Below are 18,610 nucleotides of genomic sequence, written 5' to 3'. Positions count from 1 at the left end.
AGGGATACAAGATGGATGATCTTCTCACGTCTTACATCAGTCAGATGTTGACGACCATGACCAAGCAGCGCAGTTCACGTGTAAATAATAAGTAACATCCAAGGCTTGTAATAGTGCACTGTTTATTTATAAGCACACAGACTCAGTTCTCACTATATCCTAGATCTGTAATTTTGATACATGAAGATAAACTGAATCTGCTTTTAGTGTTGTTACTTTTTCATACTGGAGCCTTAATTGTAAATTGTGAGTTTAATTTATTTTATAGCATTTCTCATTTAATGTCAATGAAGAACATGTTAAATTGACAGTCAAAAAAAGACTTGTTGCCTTTAAATTTTAGCCCCTCATATGGTTTTACTCTGATACCAAATTGAAAGTCAGATCAAGTTCATGATTTCAGTTATTTAATTTGTTAATGATTTGCACATCTCATTTTGCCAATTAAATGCATTATAAATATTTAGAAATGTTGCAGAATTTGGTTTTGCTCCTTTAGCCTAACGACTTAAAAGATTCTCTTCCTGGTCATAACCTTAAGGTCATTTTTGACCTCTAGGTCACCAATGATTGGTACATTAATGTAATTTTACTAACTCATTGTCAACAAAATTTAATTCAGTCTATGAAGATATTCTAATTTTTTCTGAATAGTATTTCTTTATTACCTTTGTAAATGGTTGACCAGGTATTTCAGAGATGTGTATTAAAATGTATTTAATGGATCAGTTATATGACTACAATCATTATAATTTCTATACGAGATATTTAGACGACATCTTTAGGCATTATCCAATTTATTTATTGTTTTTTTTTAGAATGTATGTATTTGTAGTTTGTAATTCTGGTCATTCCAATTTTCTTGTATTGAAAGCTGCTGTTTATAAATAAAACAACATATTTTAATGAAATTCATGACACATTTGTTATAATCTTTGATTAATGATTTATGATCACATGATCAATCAAATGACAATTAGATCCTTTGAATGCAACACGTGTGACATGAACCCCTTTATTTAGTACTGAATGACTGTCAAATTTTGTAGTCAGTGTTATTTTAATATTGCTTATATATTATTATAGTATTTATTAGGCTAATTTATTTTTGTTTTTGTCTTTTTTTTTTTTTGATTTAACTATTTTTGTATTTCAGTTTTAATTTTAGTCATTTTAATACTTCAGCTTCAGCTTTAATACTTTAGTCATTTTAATACAGTTTCAATTATTTTTCATTTATATTTTATTTTGCTTTATTTCAATGAACGAAAAGGATTTTTAATAGGTTTACTTTAACGCTATTTGTAGTTTGTTTAAAATTTTGTTTCTTGCAAAACTCAAAGTAAAACAATATGCTCTCGACAGAATTTAATCAGACACAAGATTTATTCAAGTAATTAAATAAACAAAATTGTAACGGTCTTAACATTTTAAGAAAAATTATGCAAATAAAACAAACATGAGTTTAAAAATTGAAAACTTAAGATTAAAAGCATCATGATTCCAGGCAATCATGACACTGCAATAACCAAAAAATGATTACACAATGATCAATTAGACACGATGAAAAATTAGAACGAGACAAAAAGGACAAAACAGAAATGATTTATGACTTCTTGGGTTCTTACAATATTAAGCTCCTGGCTGGGAGTAATGATTCAGCCAAAACCATGGCATGGATTTTAAATACCACTTAAGATGAAACATAAAACCAATGGATCCACTAATATTTCAGTGAAGGAAACATCAGTTTCATCGACATGACAAATATTTCCATTCATGCTTGAAATGGAAACCTTTACAGTAGCAATGATAAAACCTGGGGCATGTGAAAGGCAATAACTCAAATGACAATATAAAATCTGAGGTGCAAGAATAGTCACTAGAATTTAGCATTTGTATCCCATTGCATCGCGTTAGAACAGCTCACTTATCTGTCATTTTGTGACCAAACACTTACAATTTATAAAATGTAAGGGTGATTTCAATGTACCACATAAACAGTGGTTTATAGTGGCTGAACTGAACATCAGTTAAAGATTTAGTAAGTAGGGTTAGATATGAACCAACACACTTCATCAGGCACTTCAAAGAGATGGTTCCTGCTTGTCAGAGTCACTCATGTTGGACAAAGACCACACATCATTCACCTCTGTTCATGGGAATATGAAACATGATCAGCGTAATGGTCTTGATGATTCAGATTAAAGGTATAGTTCACCCAAAAATGAAAATCTACCCTGGGCCCATCCAAAATTTAGCATTACATCACTCGCTCACTGATAGAGCCTCTGCAGTGAATGGGTGCCATCAAAATGAGACTCCAAACAGCTGATTAAAGCCTCACATTAATGGACAAGTAATACATATGACTACAGTCCATCAATTAATGTCTGTGTGTTTGTAAGACACAAATCCATCATTTCAACTTAAAACTACTGCTTTCGACTAAAAGTCCATAATATTGCTTCCTCCAGTGAAAAAGTCGTCTCCTCTGAATCAGGAGAGAAATATGCATAGATTAAGCACCATTTACAAGTGCAGTCAAAAACAGTTCTAAACAAATATGCCAGTGGATTGTTATGTGAGAGGACAACAGGGGATGGATTTTTTCACTGTCATTATGGATTTTGGACAACTTATATTTTGTCCAAAAGTTAACCGCTTTAATGATGGATTTGCTTCTTACAAACATGCAGCTTTTCAATTCACAAGATGCTAATTGACGGACTGGAGTCATATGGATTACTTGTGGATTATTGTGATTTTTTTTATCAGCTGTTCGGACTCTCAATCTGACGGCACCCATTCACTGCAGAGGATCCATTGGTGAGCAAGTGATGCAATTCTGATGTAAGTTTTCCGATGAAAAAACAAACTTATCTACATCTTGGATGAGTTAATTTACAGCAACTTTTTATGTTTGGGGTAAACTATTCATTTAATTATTCAATTATTTGGTGATTTAAAAGAGTAAATGCCTCTTACCTGTCCTGAACTGTCTGTAGGACCCATTTTCATGTACTGAACTGCTGTCCACACTGAGAGCCAAGCCACGCTCCCTCCACCTGCAAACATCACCATTGACAGCCTACATTGTGTCTTCTGTATGGAGTACAGAGTGATTTTAAACTGCAGCTACATGTTCACTGTCACAGTGAGATGTGGTCAATTCTGTGTTTAGACTCACCAGTGAAACCCAAAGATAATCATGACAAGAATAAGGGAAATGATGTCGGTAAGAGTCCACATAAGCCTGTACTCATCCGGGGTCTGGGAGAGATAGAGAGGAAAGCCACAGGAAAAAACTCCAATAACAGGATGAAAAAATCCCTGAGAACTGTAGATGTGTGTCATTTACCATTAGAAAGAGCGGTCTTTGCAGGTTCTTGAGGATGTGAACAGCATTAGTGGCGACAGAATGAGCCCCTGCACACCAGGCAAGAGAATACAGCCACGGCTCGCTGATCACGTACAGGTTGGTGCTGATGTTAGCAGCAGCGTATTTTCTGTAATCAATAAAAATCACACACTTTATACCAATACATTTTATATATGTATATATATATATATATATATATATACTGTATATATACATGCACTCACCTCCAAAAGTATTGGAACAGTGAGGCCAATTCCTTTATTTTTGCTGTAGACTAAACACATTTGGGTTTGACATCAAGAGATGAATATGAGACAAGAGATCAACATTTCATCTTTTATTTCCAGGTATTTTTATCTGGATCTGATACAAAACTTTCCAAAATACATAACATTTCCTCAAATCTTTCCCTGTAGGGCCAATCTGCTGCAGAGTTTAGCTCCAACCCTGATCAAACTCACCTACCTCTTGAAGACTCTGCTTAGCATGCTCAGGTGTGCTTGATTAGGGTTAGAGCTAAACTCTGCAGGAGTGGGCCAGATTTGAGGATGCCTGACTTAGAGGATAGCACCTTTTGTTTGAACCCACCCATTGCTCATGTGACAAAAAGTATTGGAACATGTGACTGACAGGTGTGTCCTACATTGATTATTCAAACAATAAATAGAACTGAATGTCTGCGCTCAGTTTCAGATTTGGGTTTTGCCTGTGCAGACTGCATTTATAGTTAGACGTAGGGTTGCACTATACACCGGTACTACGGTAGTATCGCGATACTAAAGCTTAAAAATACCCGCGGTGCCATTGCATTTTTTAAACGGTAGTATCGTCCATACGGTACCGTAAGATATGTTGTATGCACGGCAAGAACACTGTTTAAAACGTTCATTTGAACATTCATGCCAGCAGAAACATTACAAGTTGATTGCCAAATGTCTTTCTGCTGTGCTTTGTGTATACGCATTATATGGTATTGAGTGTTTCCCGATGCTTCAGTTCAGTTTGCAATGAAAAGTCGCACTTGCACGTCGTTGTTCATGCTGCAGTTTATCAGAAGAAAGGGTCTGATTCAGACCATCTTATCTCATTTTAAAAAACAGCAGCTCAAGCATCACTTATTCAACATCATAATATCTTACAAGAAAGTATTCTCACAGTTTAATTAATTTGACCACTTCTAGAACAGGTGTAATAGTTCGTTTCTGGAAGCATCTTGCAATCACGAACGCAAATCCATTCATCAGCATAGCGGCTTTGCACTTGGTTCTTATCAATCATTATATATTTTTTTTTTAATTAATTCATAATGTTATGTTTTAATATACATGCTGCTAACTCGGAAATTTCAAGATATGCGAGCAAAAAAAATGCTCCTGACAATACGACACGAGCAAGAGTGCTGTTTTTGTTTTGTTTGTGTTCGAATCCAAATCCGCGTTGGTTTGGGCGAATCACTGATTCACTGAGCCATTCATAAAAACAGTCATTTGATTCGCTCCTGAAGGATTCAGCCTTTTTGAAAGAATCGTTTGAATGACTCAGTGATTCAATCACGAACTTCTGCCACCTGCTGGCCGTTTTAAGTTTCCCATCTAAAAGTAGGCATATTACATTATTTTCCAACATATTTCTATATTCAGAATTTAGTATTTAAAACACTAATCTCATAACATTATTTATGCAATTATGTATAAATGCCACATCTAAATGTCACTTCATGCAGCTTCTGTGCAGTGCTGAGATGAGTTTTGTTTAGATTATTTCATGGAAAACAATAGCCAGTCATTCATTCACATTAAGTATTCAGAGAATAATATTGTCTGTTTTCACTTACATCTATTTATTTATTAAATTTTGATTCATTTTGTAGAATTGAATTTTGAATTAACACAATACTGCATAGTATCATGATACTACTTGGTATCGTGATACTTCAGCTGGTATAGTATCGTAAGACATTTTTATGGTATCGTGACAACCCTAGTTAGACGTGTAACCCACATGAAATCCAGAGAGCTGTCTATGGGTGAAAAACAAGCAATTGTGAAGCTGAGAGAAGATGGAAAATCAATGAGAGCCATTGCACAAACATTGGCCATAGCCAGTAGTTTGGAATGTCCTAAAGAAGAAAGAAACCACTGGTGTACTAAGTAACAGACCTCAAACAGGTAGACCAAGGAAAACATCAACAGTTGACGATAGCTGTAAAGAAAGACCCTAAAACAACCGTTAATGACATCAGCAACAACCTCCAGTGGGCAGGAGTGAAGGTATCACAATCTACTGTTCACAGAAGACTTCATGAACAAAAGTACAGAGGCTACACCAGAAGATGCAAACCACTCATTAGCACGAAGAATAGGAGACGAGCCTTTTTTTTCTCTCTCTCTCTCTCTCTCTCTCCTACAGGTGACTTCCCGGGCTCTGTAGATTAACCTTTACCAAAGTGATGGAAAGGCAAAAGTTTGTGCAAAAAAGGATCTGCTCGTGATCCCAAACATACAAGCTCATCTGAAACCCAGTGGAGGTAATGTCATGGCTTGGGCTTGCATTGCTTCTTCTGGGACGGGCTCATTAATCTTAATTGATGATGAACTCAGAAGTCTACAGAAACATTTTGTCTGCCAGTTTACAGAAAGATGCAACCAACCGGATTGGGATATCCTTATAATGACCCAAAACATAGTGCCAAAGCAACAAAGGAGGTCATCAGTTGCAAGAAGTGGAAGGTTTTAGACTGGCCAAGTCAATCTCCAGACCTAAACCTTATAGAGTATGCATTTTACCTGCTAAAGAAGAGACTGAAGGGAGTAACCCACCAAAATTGAAAGAGGCTGCAGTGAAAACCTGGAAAAGTATTACAAAAGAAGAATGCAAAAGTTGATGTCAATGGGTCACAGGCTTGATGCAGTTATTGCAAGCAAAAGATTGAACTAAATATTAAGTCTTATTCACTTTAACCCTAATCCTTTCTTTGGGGTCAGTATGACCCCAGTCGACTTTTCTTTAGTTAAAAAATATGTTTCCCTTCATCTCAGTGGAATAAGATTTTGTTACTTTTCAACATTTTCTATCTGTATTCACATAAAAAAAAAATGGGCTTGATTCGGTTGTTCTGAAGGTATGTAATTTTTTTTTACCTAATAAGGTCTTTGGGGTCAATATGACCCCAATTGAAAATGAATGGGAAATGCGAAAAAAACCTATATATTTTTTTTTAATTTGTCAAAAAATAATAATATATCCAGCAAAAGTCTGAAAATTTTCACACAGAAATGAAGGCCTGGTACTAGATCACAAATGCAATGTAGAAAAGACATACTCACTCACATGCACACGCGCACACACACACACAAAAACACACGTGTGACTGTAACAAAGAGCATTTTTTATAGAAATTGGCAAATAAAATCAATAAATTCTGCATAAATCTGAAAATGTCCACACAAAAAAATTAAAGCCGGATACTAGAGCACAAATGCAATGTGGAACGAGCATACTCACTCACATATGCGTGTGTCTCCCTCCACACACAGACACACACACGAACACACACACTCTCTCTTACACACATACCCACCATTCATATCTGCTTATTGCAGTTGTTGTTTTTTAGCTTAGTTTAGGGTTTTTTTTTTTTTGGTTTTATTTACATTTATGTAAAAAAAAAAGATTTTTATTTTACTTTTTAGATTGAAATAAATATGTACCTGCAATCACGTTTTCGTGACAACTTGTGTGGCATTTCTGCAAATTTATGTGGCATTATTGCAAAAGCGGGCTCTTCAAAATACATCAAACAACAAAAACAAATTCTAAACTTTGGCAAAAATATGTATTGTAATGTATTTTATAATGTTTCAATATATACTTACAAAATATATATCAGAAAAGTTGTGAGAGGAGCAGTTGACCACTTCCAGACAAATGAATGGCTCTCTATGGGCCTCTGCTGGATATATATGGTCATTACACTATTCTTTCAAAAACTGTGACTTCTACAAGTTTTTTTCTAACCACCAGATGGCAGAATTGCATACCTAACACCTAGATCAATATCCAGAAACGATTTAAATTCAATTTAGATCATCATTTAAGAGATTTATTCATAATAATTTAATATTTCACATGCAAGCTAATGATGTAGTTGAGAATTTTTGTGGTAAACAGGTACAAAAGTACTTCATATCTCCAAAAACACAGCATTAATGTATAGATGAGAAGTTAACAAAAAAAATGATATATTATTTGTATGATTAAAAATGTATAATTTTTTTACGATTACTCTTTCAATTTTGGGGTCATATTGACCCCAAATACCGGTAGTGTAAACAGGAAATGAAGCCTTTATAAGGGTTAATCTAGTTTGTCAATCTGTTCCAATACTTTTGGTCACATGAGCAATGAGTGGGTTCAGACAAAAGGTGCTATCTTCTAAGTTGTGTATCAGATCCAGATGAAAGTACCTGGAAATAAAAGCTGAAATGTTGATCTCTTGTCTCACATTTATCTTTTGATGACAAGCCCAAATGTTTTCAGCCTACAGCAAAAATAAAGGAATTGGCCTCACTACCAATACTTTTGGAGGGAAGTGTGTGTGTATATATACAGTGAGGAAAATAAGTATTTGAACACCCTGCTATTTTGCAAGTTCTCCCACTTAGTAATCATGGAGGGGTCTGAAATTGTCATTGTAGGTGCATGTCCACTGTGAGAGACATAATCTAAAAAAAAAAAAATCCAGAAATCACAATGTATGATTTTTTAACTATTTATTTGTATGATACAGCTGCAAATAAGTATTTGAACACCTGAGAAAATCAATGTTAATATTTGGTACAGTAGCCTTTGTTTGCAATTACAGAGGTCAAACGTTTCCTGTAGTTTTTCACCAGGTTTGCACACACTGCAGGAGGGATTTTGGCCCACCTCCACACAGATCTTCTCTAGATCAGTCAGGTTTCTGGCCTGTCGCTGAGAAACACGGAGTTTGAGCTCCTCCAAAGATTCTCTATTGGGTTTAGGTCTGGAGACTGGCTAGGCCACGCCAGAACCTTGATATGCTTCTTACAGAGCCACTCCTTGGTTATCCTGGCTGTGTGCTTGGTCATTGTCATGTTGGAAGACCCAGCCTCGACCCATCTTCAATGCTCTAACTGAGGGAAGGAGGTTGTTCCCCAAAATCTCGCAATACATGGCCCCGGTCATCCTCTCCTTAATACAGTGCAGTCGCCTGTCCCATGTGCAGAAAAACACCCCAAAGCATGATGCTACCACCCCATGCTTCACAGTAGGGATGGTGTTCTTGGGATGGTACTCATCATTCTTCTTCCTCCAAACACGTTTAGTGGAATTATGACCAAAAGTTCTATTTTGGTCTCATCTGACCACATGACTTTCTCCCATGACTCCTCTGGATCATCCAAATGGTCATTGGCAAACTTAAGTCGGGCTGGACATGTGCTGGTTTAAGCAGGGGAACCTTCCGTGTCATGCATGATTTCAAACCATGACGCCTTAGTGTATTACCAACAGTAACCTTGGAAACGGTGGTCCCAGCTCTTTTCAGGTCATTGACCAGCTCCTCCCGTGTAGATCTGGGCTGATTTCTCACCTTTCTTAGGATCATTGAGACCCCACGAGGTGAGATCTTGCATGGAGCCCCAGTCCGAGGGAGATTGACAGTCATGTTTAGCTTCTTCCATTTTCTAATGATTGCTCCAACAGTGGACCTTTTTCACCAAGCTGCTTGGTAATTTCCCGTAGCCCTTTCCAGCCTTGTGGAGGTGTACAATTTTGTCTCTAGTGTCTTTGGACAGCTCTTTGGTCTTGGCCATGTTAGTAGTTGGATTCTTACTGATTGTATGGGGTGGACAGGTGTCTTTATGCAGCTAACGACCTCAAACAGGTGCATCTAATTTAGGATAATAAATGGAGTGGAGGTGGACATTTTAAAGGCAGACTAACAGGTCTTTGAGGGTCAGAATTCTAGCTGATAGACAGGTGTTCAAATACTTATTTGCAGCTGTATCATACAAATAAATAGTTAAAAATCATACATTGTGATTTCTGGATTTTTTTTTAGATTATCTCTCTCACAGTGGACATGCACCTCGATGACAATTTCAGACCCTCCATGATTTCTAAGTGGGAGAACTTGCAAAATAGCAGGGTGTTCAAATACTTATTTTCCTCACTGTATGTATATATATATATATATATATATATATATATACAGTGCCCTCCACTAATATTGGCACCCTTGATACATATGAGCAAAGGCGGCTGTGAAAATAAATCTGCATTGTTTATCCTTTTGATCTTTCACTCAAAAATTCTTACCCATCATTGAAGTAAAACTATTGAAAGTGGGAAGAGAATCTCATGATAAAATAAATGTTTTTTCTCCAATGAATGTTGGCCACAATTATTGGCACCCCTAGAAATTCTTATGAGTAAAATATCTCTGAAGTATATTCCCATTCATATTTACATTTTTAGCACACCAGGGTGACTAGAAGCATGAAATTGTCCAGCCATTACTTCCTGTTCCACAGGATTATAAATATGAGGAACACAAAGCCCAAATTCCCTTAATCATCCATCACAATGAGAAAAACCAAAGAATATACTTCTGATGTGCATCAAAAGATAACTGAGCTTCACAAATTAGTGAAGTGGCTTCTAGAGCAGTGAAAATTCCCATTTCCACCATCAGGGAAATAATTAAGAATTTCCAATCAACATAAAATGTTACGAAACTGCCTGGAAGAGGACGTGTGTCTATATCGTCCTAATGCACGGTGAGAAGGAGAGTTTGAGTGGCTAAAGACTCTCCAAGGACCACAGCTGGAGAATTGCAGAAAATAGTTGAGTCTCGGGGTCAGAAAACCTTAAAACAAAATTGTCAAACAGCCCTTACATCACCATATGTTGTTTGGGAGGGTTTCAAGAAAAATTCCAAATCCAAAAACAAACTCCAGCATATTCAGTTATCAGACACGACTAGAACTTCAAATGGCACGGGCTTCTATGGTCAGATGAAATTGAAAAATGAGGTTTTTAGCAGCAAACACTCAAGATGGGTTTGGTGAACACAGGGATAAAAAGTACCCCATGAGTACAATGAAATATACTGCTGTATTTTTGATGTTGTGGGCCTATATTTCTGCAGGAGGTCCTGGACATCTTGTTTAGACACATGGCATCATGGATTCTATCAAATACCAACAGATAAAAAATCAATAAGTGACTGACTCTGTTAGAAATCTTATAATGGGCCATGTTTGGATGTTCTAACCGTACAATAATCCAAACACAAACCTCAAAAACAACACAAAAATGGGTCACTGAGCACAAAACCAAGCTTCTGCTGGCCATTCCAGTCCTCTGACCTGAACCCTATAGAAAATGAGTGGTGAACTGAAGAGAAGAAGCACCAACATGGAGCTGTGAATCTAAAGGGTCTGGAGGGATTCTGGATGAAGGAATGGTCTCTGATCTCTTGTCAGGTGTTCTCTAACCTCATCAGGCATTATAGGAGAAACCTCAGAGCTGTTATCTTGGCAAAAGGACGTTGCAATAATTGGGTGCCAATAATTGTGGCCAACATGAACTAGAGAAAGCATTTATTTCACAATGAGATTTCCCCCCCACATTCAATTGTTTTACTTCAATGATAGGTTGGAATTTTGTGAATTTTTTGAATGAAAGATAAAAAGGATAAACAATGCAGAATTATTTTCACAGCCGCCTTTGCTCATATTTACCAAGGGTGCCAATATTAGTGGAGGGCACTGTATATATATATACACACACATTATAGGATGGATTTATTTGATCATGTAGGATTAGTGCTGGTATCACGTTTTTTTAGGATTCTGACAGTTTCACGGTTTATCACGGTTTTTCCCTGTGTTCCTTTTATATGAATCAGAAAGCATGAAACAGTTGCAGAACTACTGCATTTTAATCATGATCCAAACAAACATGCTACATATAGCATGAGCTATTCTTGACGTAAATTAGATTTTATAATTTCTAAATCTGAAGCAAAAACAGAATGGTCTGACCTTAGCTTTGTGAAATTATGTTACATAAAATATGCCTGCACGAAACAAAAACAGCATTAGGGCAGAATTAGAACGCAAATTCACTCACTGACAGCAGGTGGCACTTATGAAACAACAGCGATATAGCATTTCCTTGTTTACAGCTGTAAACAAATCCACACATCTGCATTATATGGAGGTGAAAAGATGAAAAGAAAATACCATCTAAATTTTTCTGAAGAAGTCAGTTCCCCTCAGAGATACATTTATATAATTGTACAGTATGCTGGTTTTTAAAAAATTCATACCGTGTGCATAATTCAAACCGGTACACTGTTTGAACCGTTATATCACCCAGCACTATTTGGTCATTAAAACTGTAATATTGTGAAAAAGTATTCCAATTGAATTTATTATAAATGTCTTTCAATTTTTATAAATTTGAATTAATTTAATGCATCCTTGCTTATGCAATTTATTAATTTACAAATATAAAAATGCATATACAATATTTATAAATGATACTAAAAACATAATTTAATAAGAGAAAAATATTTGAATATTTTTTCCACACTTCATTCCATAATTATATATATAGCTCATCCACTGAACCTGATTTCTTTCTCTGACATGGAGCTGTAATGGATGTTGAGTCTGGATATGTGTCTGAGCTGAAGGTCCTCCACTGGTGCTTGTTCGGCTGTCGTCTGCTGTAACTCTGGGTCGATTTCTTGTACAAACTCTCTGAGTTCTGGAGGCAACCACAATACCTAGGTAAAAACACAATAGACGTACAATATAGAATTTATAACAAACTTCATAAAGACCACAATCTACACAAGAGCATAACTTTTTAAACTTTTATTTATAAGAAAGGGCTCTTAGATTGATTGATTTATCAGAGTTAACCCCAAAATGTAACAGTGTAATGGCACACCTGACTGGAGTGAATGGATGACTCATTATGGATGACATCCAGGGTGCGGGATATCCAGGCATCTCTATAAGGGTGACTCCTGGGCGGCCGATACAGATCAAAGATCACTAGTTTCCCATGTTGAGCAGCCAGATCCAGGAAGTCCCTCAGTGTGCACACAGTCTGATCCTGAGCTTGCAAACGCTCATCTGGGCTCAGAGATGAAGCTGTTCCAAAGGGGTCTTGCTGAGCGGGAAATGTTTACTGTTAGGTAACAACTAATTTTTCAGGAGTACAAAAAGCATTCTGCAATCTTACAGAGAAGAACCAGGATCCAGCATTGAGACTCTGCAGTTCTCTCCAAGTAAACATGGCAGGTGAGGTGCGTGTCCAGTTTGGGAACACGTCTTTTACATCAGTTGTCCTGCGTAGGTTCTTATCATGCATGAGGAAAGGAACTCCATCGTAACTGCAGCAAGAGACAAAACAATGTTATAGAAGAGTTTTTTTGACCGAATATAGATCCATTATTAATAAATTAGGCCTTCTTTGGAGTTAAAGAAGTGACCTGATAGTGACATCGGTCTCCAGACCATCTGCTCCAGCTGCCAATGCCCTCTCAAAAGACATATAGGTGTTTTCGGGGGCAAGCTGAGAGACAAGAAACGAGTTGCTATTTTGATATAATTGTTTGAGAAATACTAACACGTAGGTTTTTTTCATGCATTGGTCAATTTAGAGATTTTGTGTTTTTCATACTAGTGGAAAGAAGTGGAATGTATTTATTTTATTACACTTATGCATCTTTAGATTTCAGTTACAATACATACTTTACAAGGCTGTTTTCTCAAAATTAGAGCCATAAGTCCCCACTTCAGCAGCACTTTTACATAAGCCAGATTTTTATAGTTTTACTTCTATGTATATTCTGAAGGTTTTTACACAGGGGTTTGTCAATATCAATTTTAACAATATAAATTTTCGTGGTTGTTGACAGTATTTTCTAATTTATGGTGCGATAAAGGAAGATATCCCAAATCCCCACTGAAATAACCTTTAACATGTTATGAAAATGTAATACAAATTTTGAACCTGGCTTTATCCAATGTTCAGATATCTGTTCTGGAAATGTATATAAATAAGTGCACATTTAATAAGATAATTCCTAATTTGCATTTTTAAACATAACATTTCCAAAAACTTGTAATAAATGTTTGCAATTCTTAATGCAAAACTGACAAGTATGGTGATATCCATTTTTTTTACCCTATTCACCTGGGGTATCTTGCTTAAACTAGAAATGAAAAAAGTATGTTAATACAGAAAAAAAATAATATTCAAAGGTTGGTGCTTGAACCTGAAAAATCTAAGAAGAATAATGAAGTGTACCATTGGTGCTCCTCTGTGTCCAATTAAAGCAGGAGCTGATCCCAGAGTGCTCCTCTCTTTAATGCAGGGGGAGTACATGCCCAGAGGAACCAGGTACAGAGTCACTAGGACAGTTATATACAGCACCATGATGGCCATCCGTCTCACTGAAACAGACACAGGCAGAGAATTCACTGTAAGAATATGCACTTTCTGTGACATAAGATGCATCAGGGTGGTGCAAAAAAAGTAAAAAGTATATTTATTTTGGATATTGGAAATACTAAAAACTCATCCTTACCTCTCATACTGATACGGAAGACATGCAAGGCTATTGGCCAAGATAACAGAGTCATTAAAACTACACCACCTATGTGTAGATATGGAGCCGTTACCTGACAAATAGGAATGGAGAACATTAAATGTCACAGTTGTGCTCCAGTATCAATATTATATACAGTGGGGCAAAAAAAGTATTTAGTCAGCCACCAATTGTGCAAGTTCTCCCACTTAAAAAGATGAGAGAGGCCTGTAATTTTCATCATAGGTATACCTCAACTATGAGAGACAAAATGAGAAAAAAAAAATCCAGAAAATCACATTGTAGGATTTTTAAAGAATTTATTGGTAAATTCCTCTGTAAAATAAGTATTTGGTCACCTACAAACAAGCAAGATTTCTGGCTCTCACAGACCTGTAACTTCTTCTTTAAGAGGCTCCTCTGTCCTCCACTCGTTACCTGTATTAATGGCATCTGTTTGAACTCGTTATCAGTATAAAAGACACCTGTCCACAACCTCAAACAGTCCAACTCCAAACTCCACCATGGCCAACACCAAAGAGCTGTCAAAGGACACCAGAAACAAAATTGTAGACCTGCACCAGGCTGGGAAGACTGAATCTGCAATAGGTAGGCAGCTTGGTGTGAAGAAATCAACTGTGGGAGCAATTATTAGAAAATGGAAGACATACAAGACCACTGATAATCTCCTCGATCTGGGGCTCCACGAAGATCTCACCCGTGGGGTCAAAATGATCACAAGAACTGTGAGCAAAAATCCCAGAACCACACGGGGGGACCTAGTGAATGACCTGCAGAGAGCTGGGACCAAAGTAACAAAGGCCTCAAATCCTGCAGTGCCAGACGTGTCCCCCTGCTTTAGCCAGTACATGTCCGGGCCCGTCTGAAGTTTGCTAGAGAGCATTTGGATGATCCAGAAGAGGATTGGGAGAATGTCATATGGTCAGATGAAACCAAAATAAACTCAACTTGTCGTGTTTGGAGGAGAAAGAATGCTGAGTTGCATCCAAAGAACACCATACCTACTGTGAAGCATGGGGGTGGAAAAATCATGCTTTGGGGCTGTTTTTCTGCAAAGGGACCAGGACGACTGATCCATGTAAATGAAAGAATGAATGGGGCCATGTATCGTGAGATTTTGAGTGAAAACCTCCTTCCATCAGCAAGGGCATTGAAGATGAAACGTGGCTGGGTCTTTCAGCATGACAATGATCCCAAACACACCGCCCGGGCAATGAAGGCGTGGCTTCGTAAGAAGCATTTCAAGGTCCTGGAGTGGCCTAGCCAGTCTCCAGATCTCAACCCCATCGAAAATCTTTGGAGGGAGTTGAAAGTCCGTGTTGCCCAGCGACAGCCCCAAAACATTACTGCTCTAGAGGAGATCTGCATGGAGGAATGGGCCAAAATACCAGCAACAGTGTGTGAAAACCTTGTGAAGACTTACAGAAAACGTTTGACCTCTGTCATTGCCAACAAAGGGTATATAACAAAGTATTGAGATTAAATTTTGTTATTGACCAAATACTTATTTTCCACCATAATTTGCAAATAAATTCTTTAAAAATACTACAATGTGATTTTCTGGATTTTGTTTTCTCATTTTGTCTCTCATAGTTGAGGTATACCTATGATGAAAATTACAGGCCTCTCTCATCTTTTTAAGTGGGAGAACTTGCACAATTGGTGGCTGACTAAATACTTTTTTGCCCCACTGTAGGTATACGAAAGACATTTGATAGTAAACATGCCTGAAAAGATAAAAGTACAGTCATCCACTCCTTGCTCCATAAATCTGTGAGAACAGATGAGGCCACAATGGAGAGAATCAAAGTCACTGATATCCCAATCTATCAAAAGAGATACCATCAATTCTCAGACTCAGATTTCATTTGTTACATAGATGAGATGTGGATGAAATTACCTTGTGACACCAATGTAAATATAACCTCTGGCCTTCAGAGAGAAGACAAACTGCCAGCAGCTGTGAATGTAAGCACATTTTATACCAGCAAATTATTGGACATTTTAGTAACTTGTTAAGGAGACTTTAAGCATAAAAGCAAAAGAAAAGTACATTTAATCTGTCACAATGGAGAACATTAATCTATAATATTGATTTCTTAACTGTGGGGTTTTCTAATAAAAAAAAGATTAAAACAATGGTTATGAGAATGAACATTCTTAAAGCACATACCAGCAGAACAGCAGCATAAGTGAACAAAAAAACAGCAAGAATCAACAAAACCATGGACCATGGAAACCAGAAACCCAGATTACCAAAATTAAACCTGGAGGTGAAGCAGAAGAAACGTTACTTTAGTGTATTCAAGTTAAGCTACCTTGAGATATCTTTAAAAAAAATTATATGTGCCATTGTTGTTATGTCTATTCAACTATTAAAGAAATTTTCCAGATTGAAACAACTTAAAATGAACAATGGAGGTCAATCAAATATGTAAAATGTATCTTTTATGTTTGACACAAACCAGTCAAAGTCATTATAGTCATTCCGAGCTTCACCCCAGAAGTACAGGAACACCAGACTGAGACAAAAGGTCAGAACGATCAGAGCAACACTCCCAAACTCCAGCTGCAAGATTAAAAACAGATAAGCCTTTTTAAGCCATTATATAACCCATAAATATCTGGCTTACTATCAATGCATTTTCAAACTGACCTAAATATTACTATAATAATCACATACGGGAATACAGTATAAGGACACAAAACCTAGTATAGAATTTTTGTACGGAAAAAAGCAAAGTACTCTTTTTGTATCAATGTATATCTCCTTTTACTGTAACAGTGAATATTTGCTTTGATCAGGTTAATTTGCTTAAATTTAACAGCTTAATTTTAAATGATCTCGGCATGTGCATTATAAATTCAAATGAGAGCACCTTAGAGCAGCAGAGGTGTCCAGGCTGAGCATGTGTGAGCTGGTAACGTCTCCACTGGCATCCGTAGAGTCCAGCTAGACAGGAAACAAATGTCTTGTGCTTATAACGTTGTAGCAACCTCTGGCGTGCCACTTTCAGCTTTCCCAACTTCAGCTGGGTTACCTCGGTCTGTGTTGTGCCCATAAGTATGACGAATGAGGGTTCTGTCAACATATAAATAATATAATTACTTTCATCCCTTAATAATTTTACAGATTATGTTTAAGGCATTGAGATGATGTTGCTAATAACCAGTGCTGTATATTATAAAATGTCATATGTCAATGTCTTCAGCTATATTTCATGCAGTGTTGTTTCCAATTGTGCAATTTGAATTCAATTTAATTACATAAGGCTGATTGTACAACACTTGGACCCTCATTCTGGTAAAATAATAATAATAATAATGGAATTTTACTAAATAAATAAACTATAATATAAATAATAGCTTAATTGCTATTCGTTCACTTTGGCAGAGAGTTGGCTTGTGTTTTCTGACTGGCTGCGGTCAGCTTTTGTGTTTTTCAGTGAAAATATTTTGTTCAGTTTTTTGTGCATGGCTCATTGCAGTGTAACGCCTTAATCACAACATTTTACTGGAAAGAAGTAGATTACAAATATTTAAAACACCGGCTTTTAAACAGAAAAAGTAGGCTGATCATACAGCGATAGCCTATATCCCACATCCCGATCTATTCATCCACTTTCAGAAAGGAAATCACGGTGACACTAGCCAACAAACTTGTTTACTTAACATAATCGCTCCTCACCTATGGTAATCGTCTCAAAATTGTATAAGAAGGATAAGAAGCCCAATATCTCACCGAATAAGTGAAGCCGGTCGCCGTCAAGTCAGAGCCGAGCGCGCCGGTGTCTCCGTCCGTGTCCGCTTTTCTCAAGAGAAAGGAAATACTCCCCGTCGCTTCTTCACCGGACGGTCTGTTTCCAGCTGTAACGTTACTGTGTGGCTCCGCAGACGAGAGCGCAAAAAATATCGAGCTCTAGATTAGATTTTCAGTGCGTTATTACGTTATTACGCTTCAGCTTCTGTTAAATGTAAATACATTTGCATAACAAGAGGGGCCGCTTTGCACTTTCCTCGCGCGCGTACATTTTTGACTGGTTGTTTACTAGTCTCAATGAAAACTGCAGAAAACTACTGATATATATGATGCAATGAGACACATTTTTAATAAATTGATAAATCAATATGAATAATCAATTTAGCAATTTGAGAATTTTAATAAACAAATATATTGGTCTATTATAAGTAAATCGAATGCAACGTAAGTAGCCTATAAGTCTAAATAAAAATAGAAATTCCTGATAGCAATTATTTGCGCATCCTGTAAGTCACTGTCAAATGCGAAAGGCTACTGGTTGGGTTAGATTTAGAAACTGTCTGCATGCTCAGGGTTCAATGTAGTTCACTGTCGTTGGCAAGAACTATCGTCCATCCTGTTGGGCAGTAATCCAAGGTACCACTAACTAATCTAAACAAGAAGTTTTTAGAACCAGAGAGCTTGCCTTCCAGAACTTTCCGTCCACTTCATTTGACACTTTGAATTTCAAACTCAAGTTTCAAACTCAAGATACAAGATAGGCTACAGTTCATAACACACAATCCCCACCTAATTCATCAGCAATTACACT

General features: G+C 36.8%; 2 protein-coding genes across 5 annotated transcripts in view; one reads left to right on the top strand and one right to left on the bottom strand.

Moving 5' to 3' along the window:
- myo7ab (myosin VIIAb) overlaps positions 1 to 869 on the top strand; it is a 44,833-nt gene extending 43,964 nt beyond the window's left edge. For both annotated transcript variants that reach the window (XM_058758085.1, XM_058758084.1), the window contains one exon: positions 3 to 869. In XM_058758085.1, coding sequence (XP_058614068.1) covers positions 3 to 95 — 93 coding nt within the window. In that variant the 3' untranslated portion in view covers positions 96 to 869. The remainder of the gene's footprint in view (positions 1 to 2) is intronic.
- A 510-nt stretch (positions 870 to 1,379) lies between these two features.
- Positions 1,380 to 18,402, bottom strand: gdpd4b (glycerophosphodiester phosphodiesterase domain containing 4b). Of its 3 annotated transcripts, none has more exons than XM_058758096.1 (16): positions 17,782 to 18,402; positions 16,919 to 17,121; positions 16,505 to 16,608; positions 16,213 to 16,306; positions 15,940 to 15,999; positions 15,767 to 15,865; positions 14,019 to 14,112; positions 13,739 to 13,884; positions 12,918 to 13,000; positions 12,668 to 12,818; positions 12,371 to 12,595; positions 12,046 to 12,203; positions 3,362 to 3,509; positions 3,191 to 3,273; positions 2,989 to 3,068; positions 1,380 to 2,152 (listed from the first exon to the last, which is right to left on the bottom strand). In XM_058758096.1, exons 2-16 carry the CDS (start codon positions 17,099 to 17,101, stop codon positions 2,088 to 2,090), a joined length of 1,773 nt encoding a protein of 590 aa, XP_058614079.1. In that variant the 5' UTR covers positions 17,102 to 17,121; positions 17,782 to 18,402; the 3' UTR covers positions 1,380 to 2,087. The 3 variants fall into 3 exon arrangements, 2 of the variants coding, with proteins under 2 accessions (XP_058614079.1, XP_058614080.1); XR_009267936.1 differs by having other exon boundaries at positions 2,084 to 2,152; positions 2,989 to 3,105; XM_058758097.1 differs by lacking the exons at positions 1,380 to 2,152; positions 2,989 to 3,068; positions 3,191 to 3,273; positions 3,362 to 3,509 and adding an exon at positions 11,166 to 11,617.
- Between the last annotated feature and the right edge of the window lie 208 nt (positions 18,403 to 18,610).

This window comes from Onychostoma macrolepis, chromosome 21 (assembly GCF_012432095.1).
Source record: "Onychostoma macrolepis isolate SWU-2019 chromosome 21, ASM1243209v1, whole genome shotgun sequence".
In the NCBI taxonomy this organism is placed as follows: domain Eukaryota; kingdom Metazoa; phylum Chordata; class Actinopteri; order Cypriniformes; family Cyprinidae; genus Onychostoma; species Onychostoma macrolepis.
Note: the sequence above shows the minus strand (reverse complement) of the source record. Positions and strands in the feature narration are given on the sequence as shown.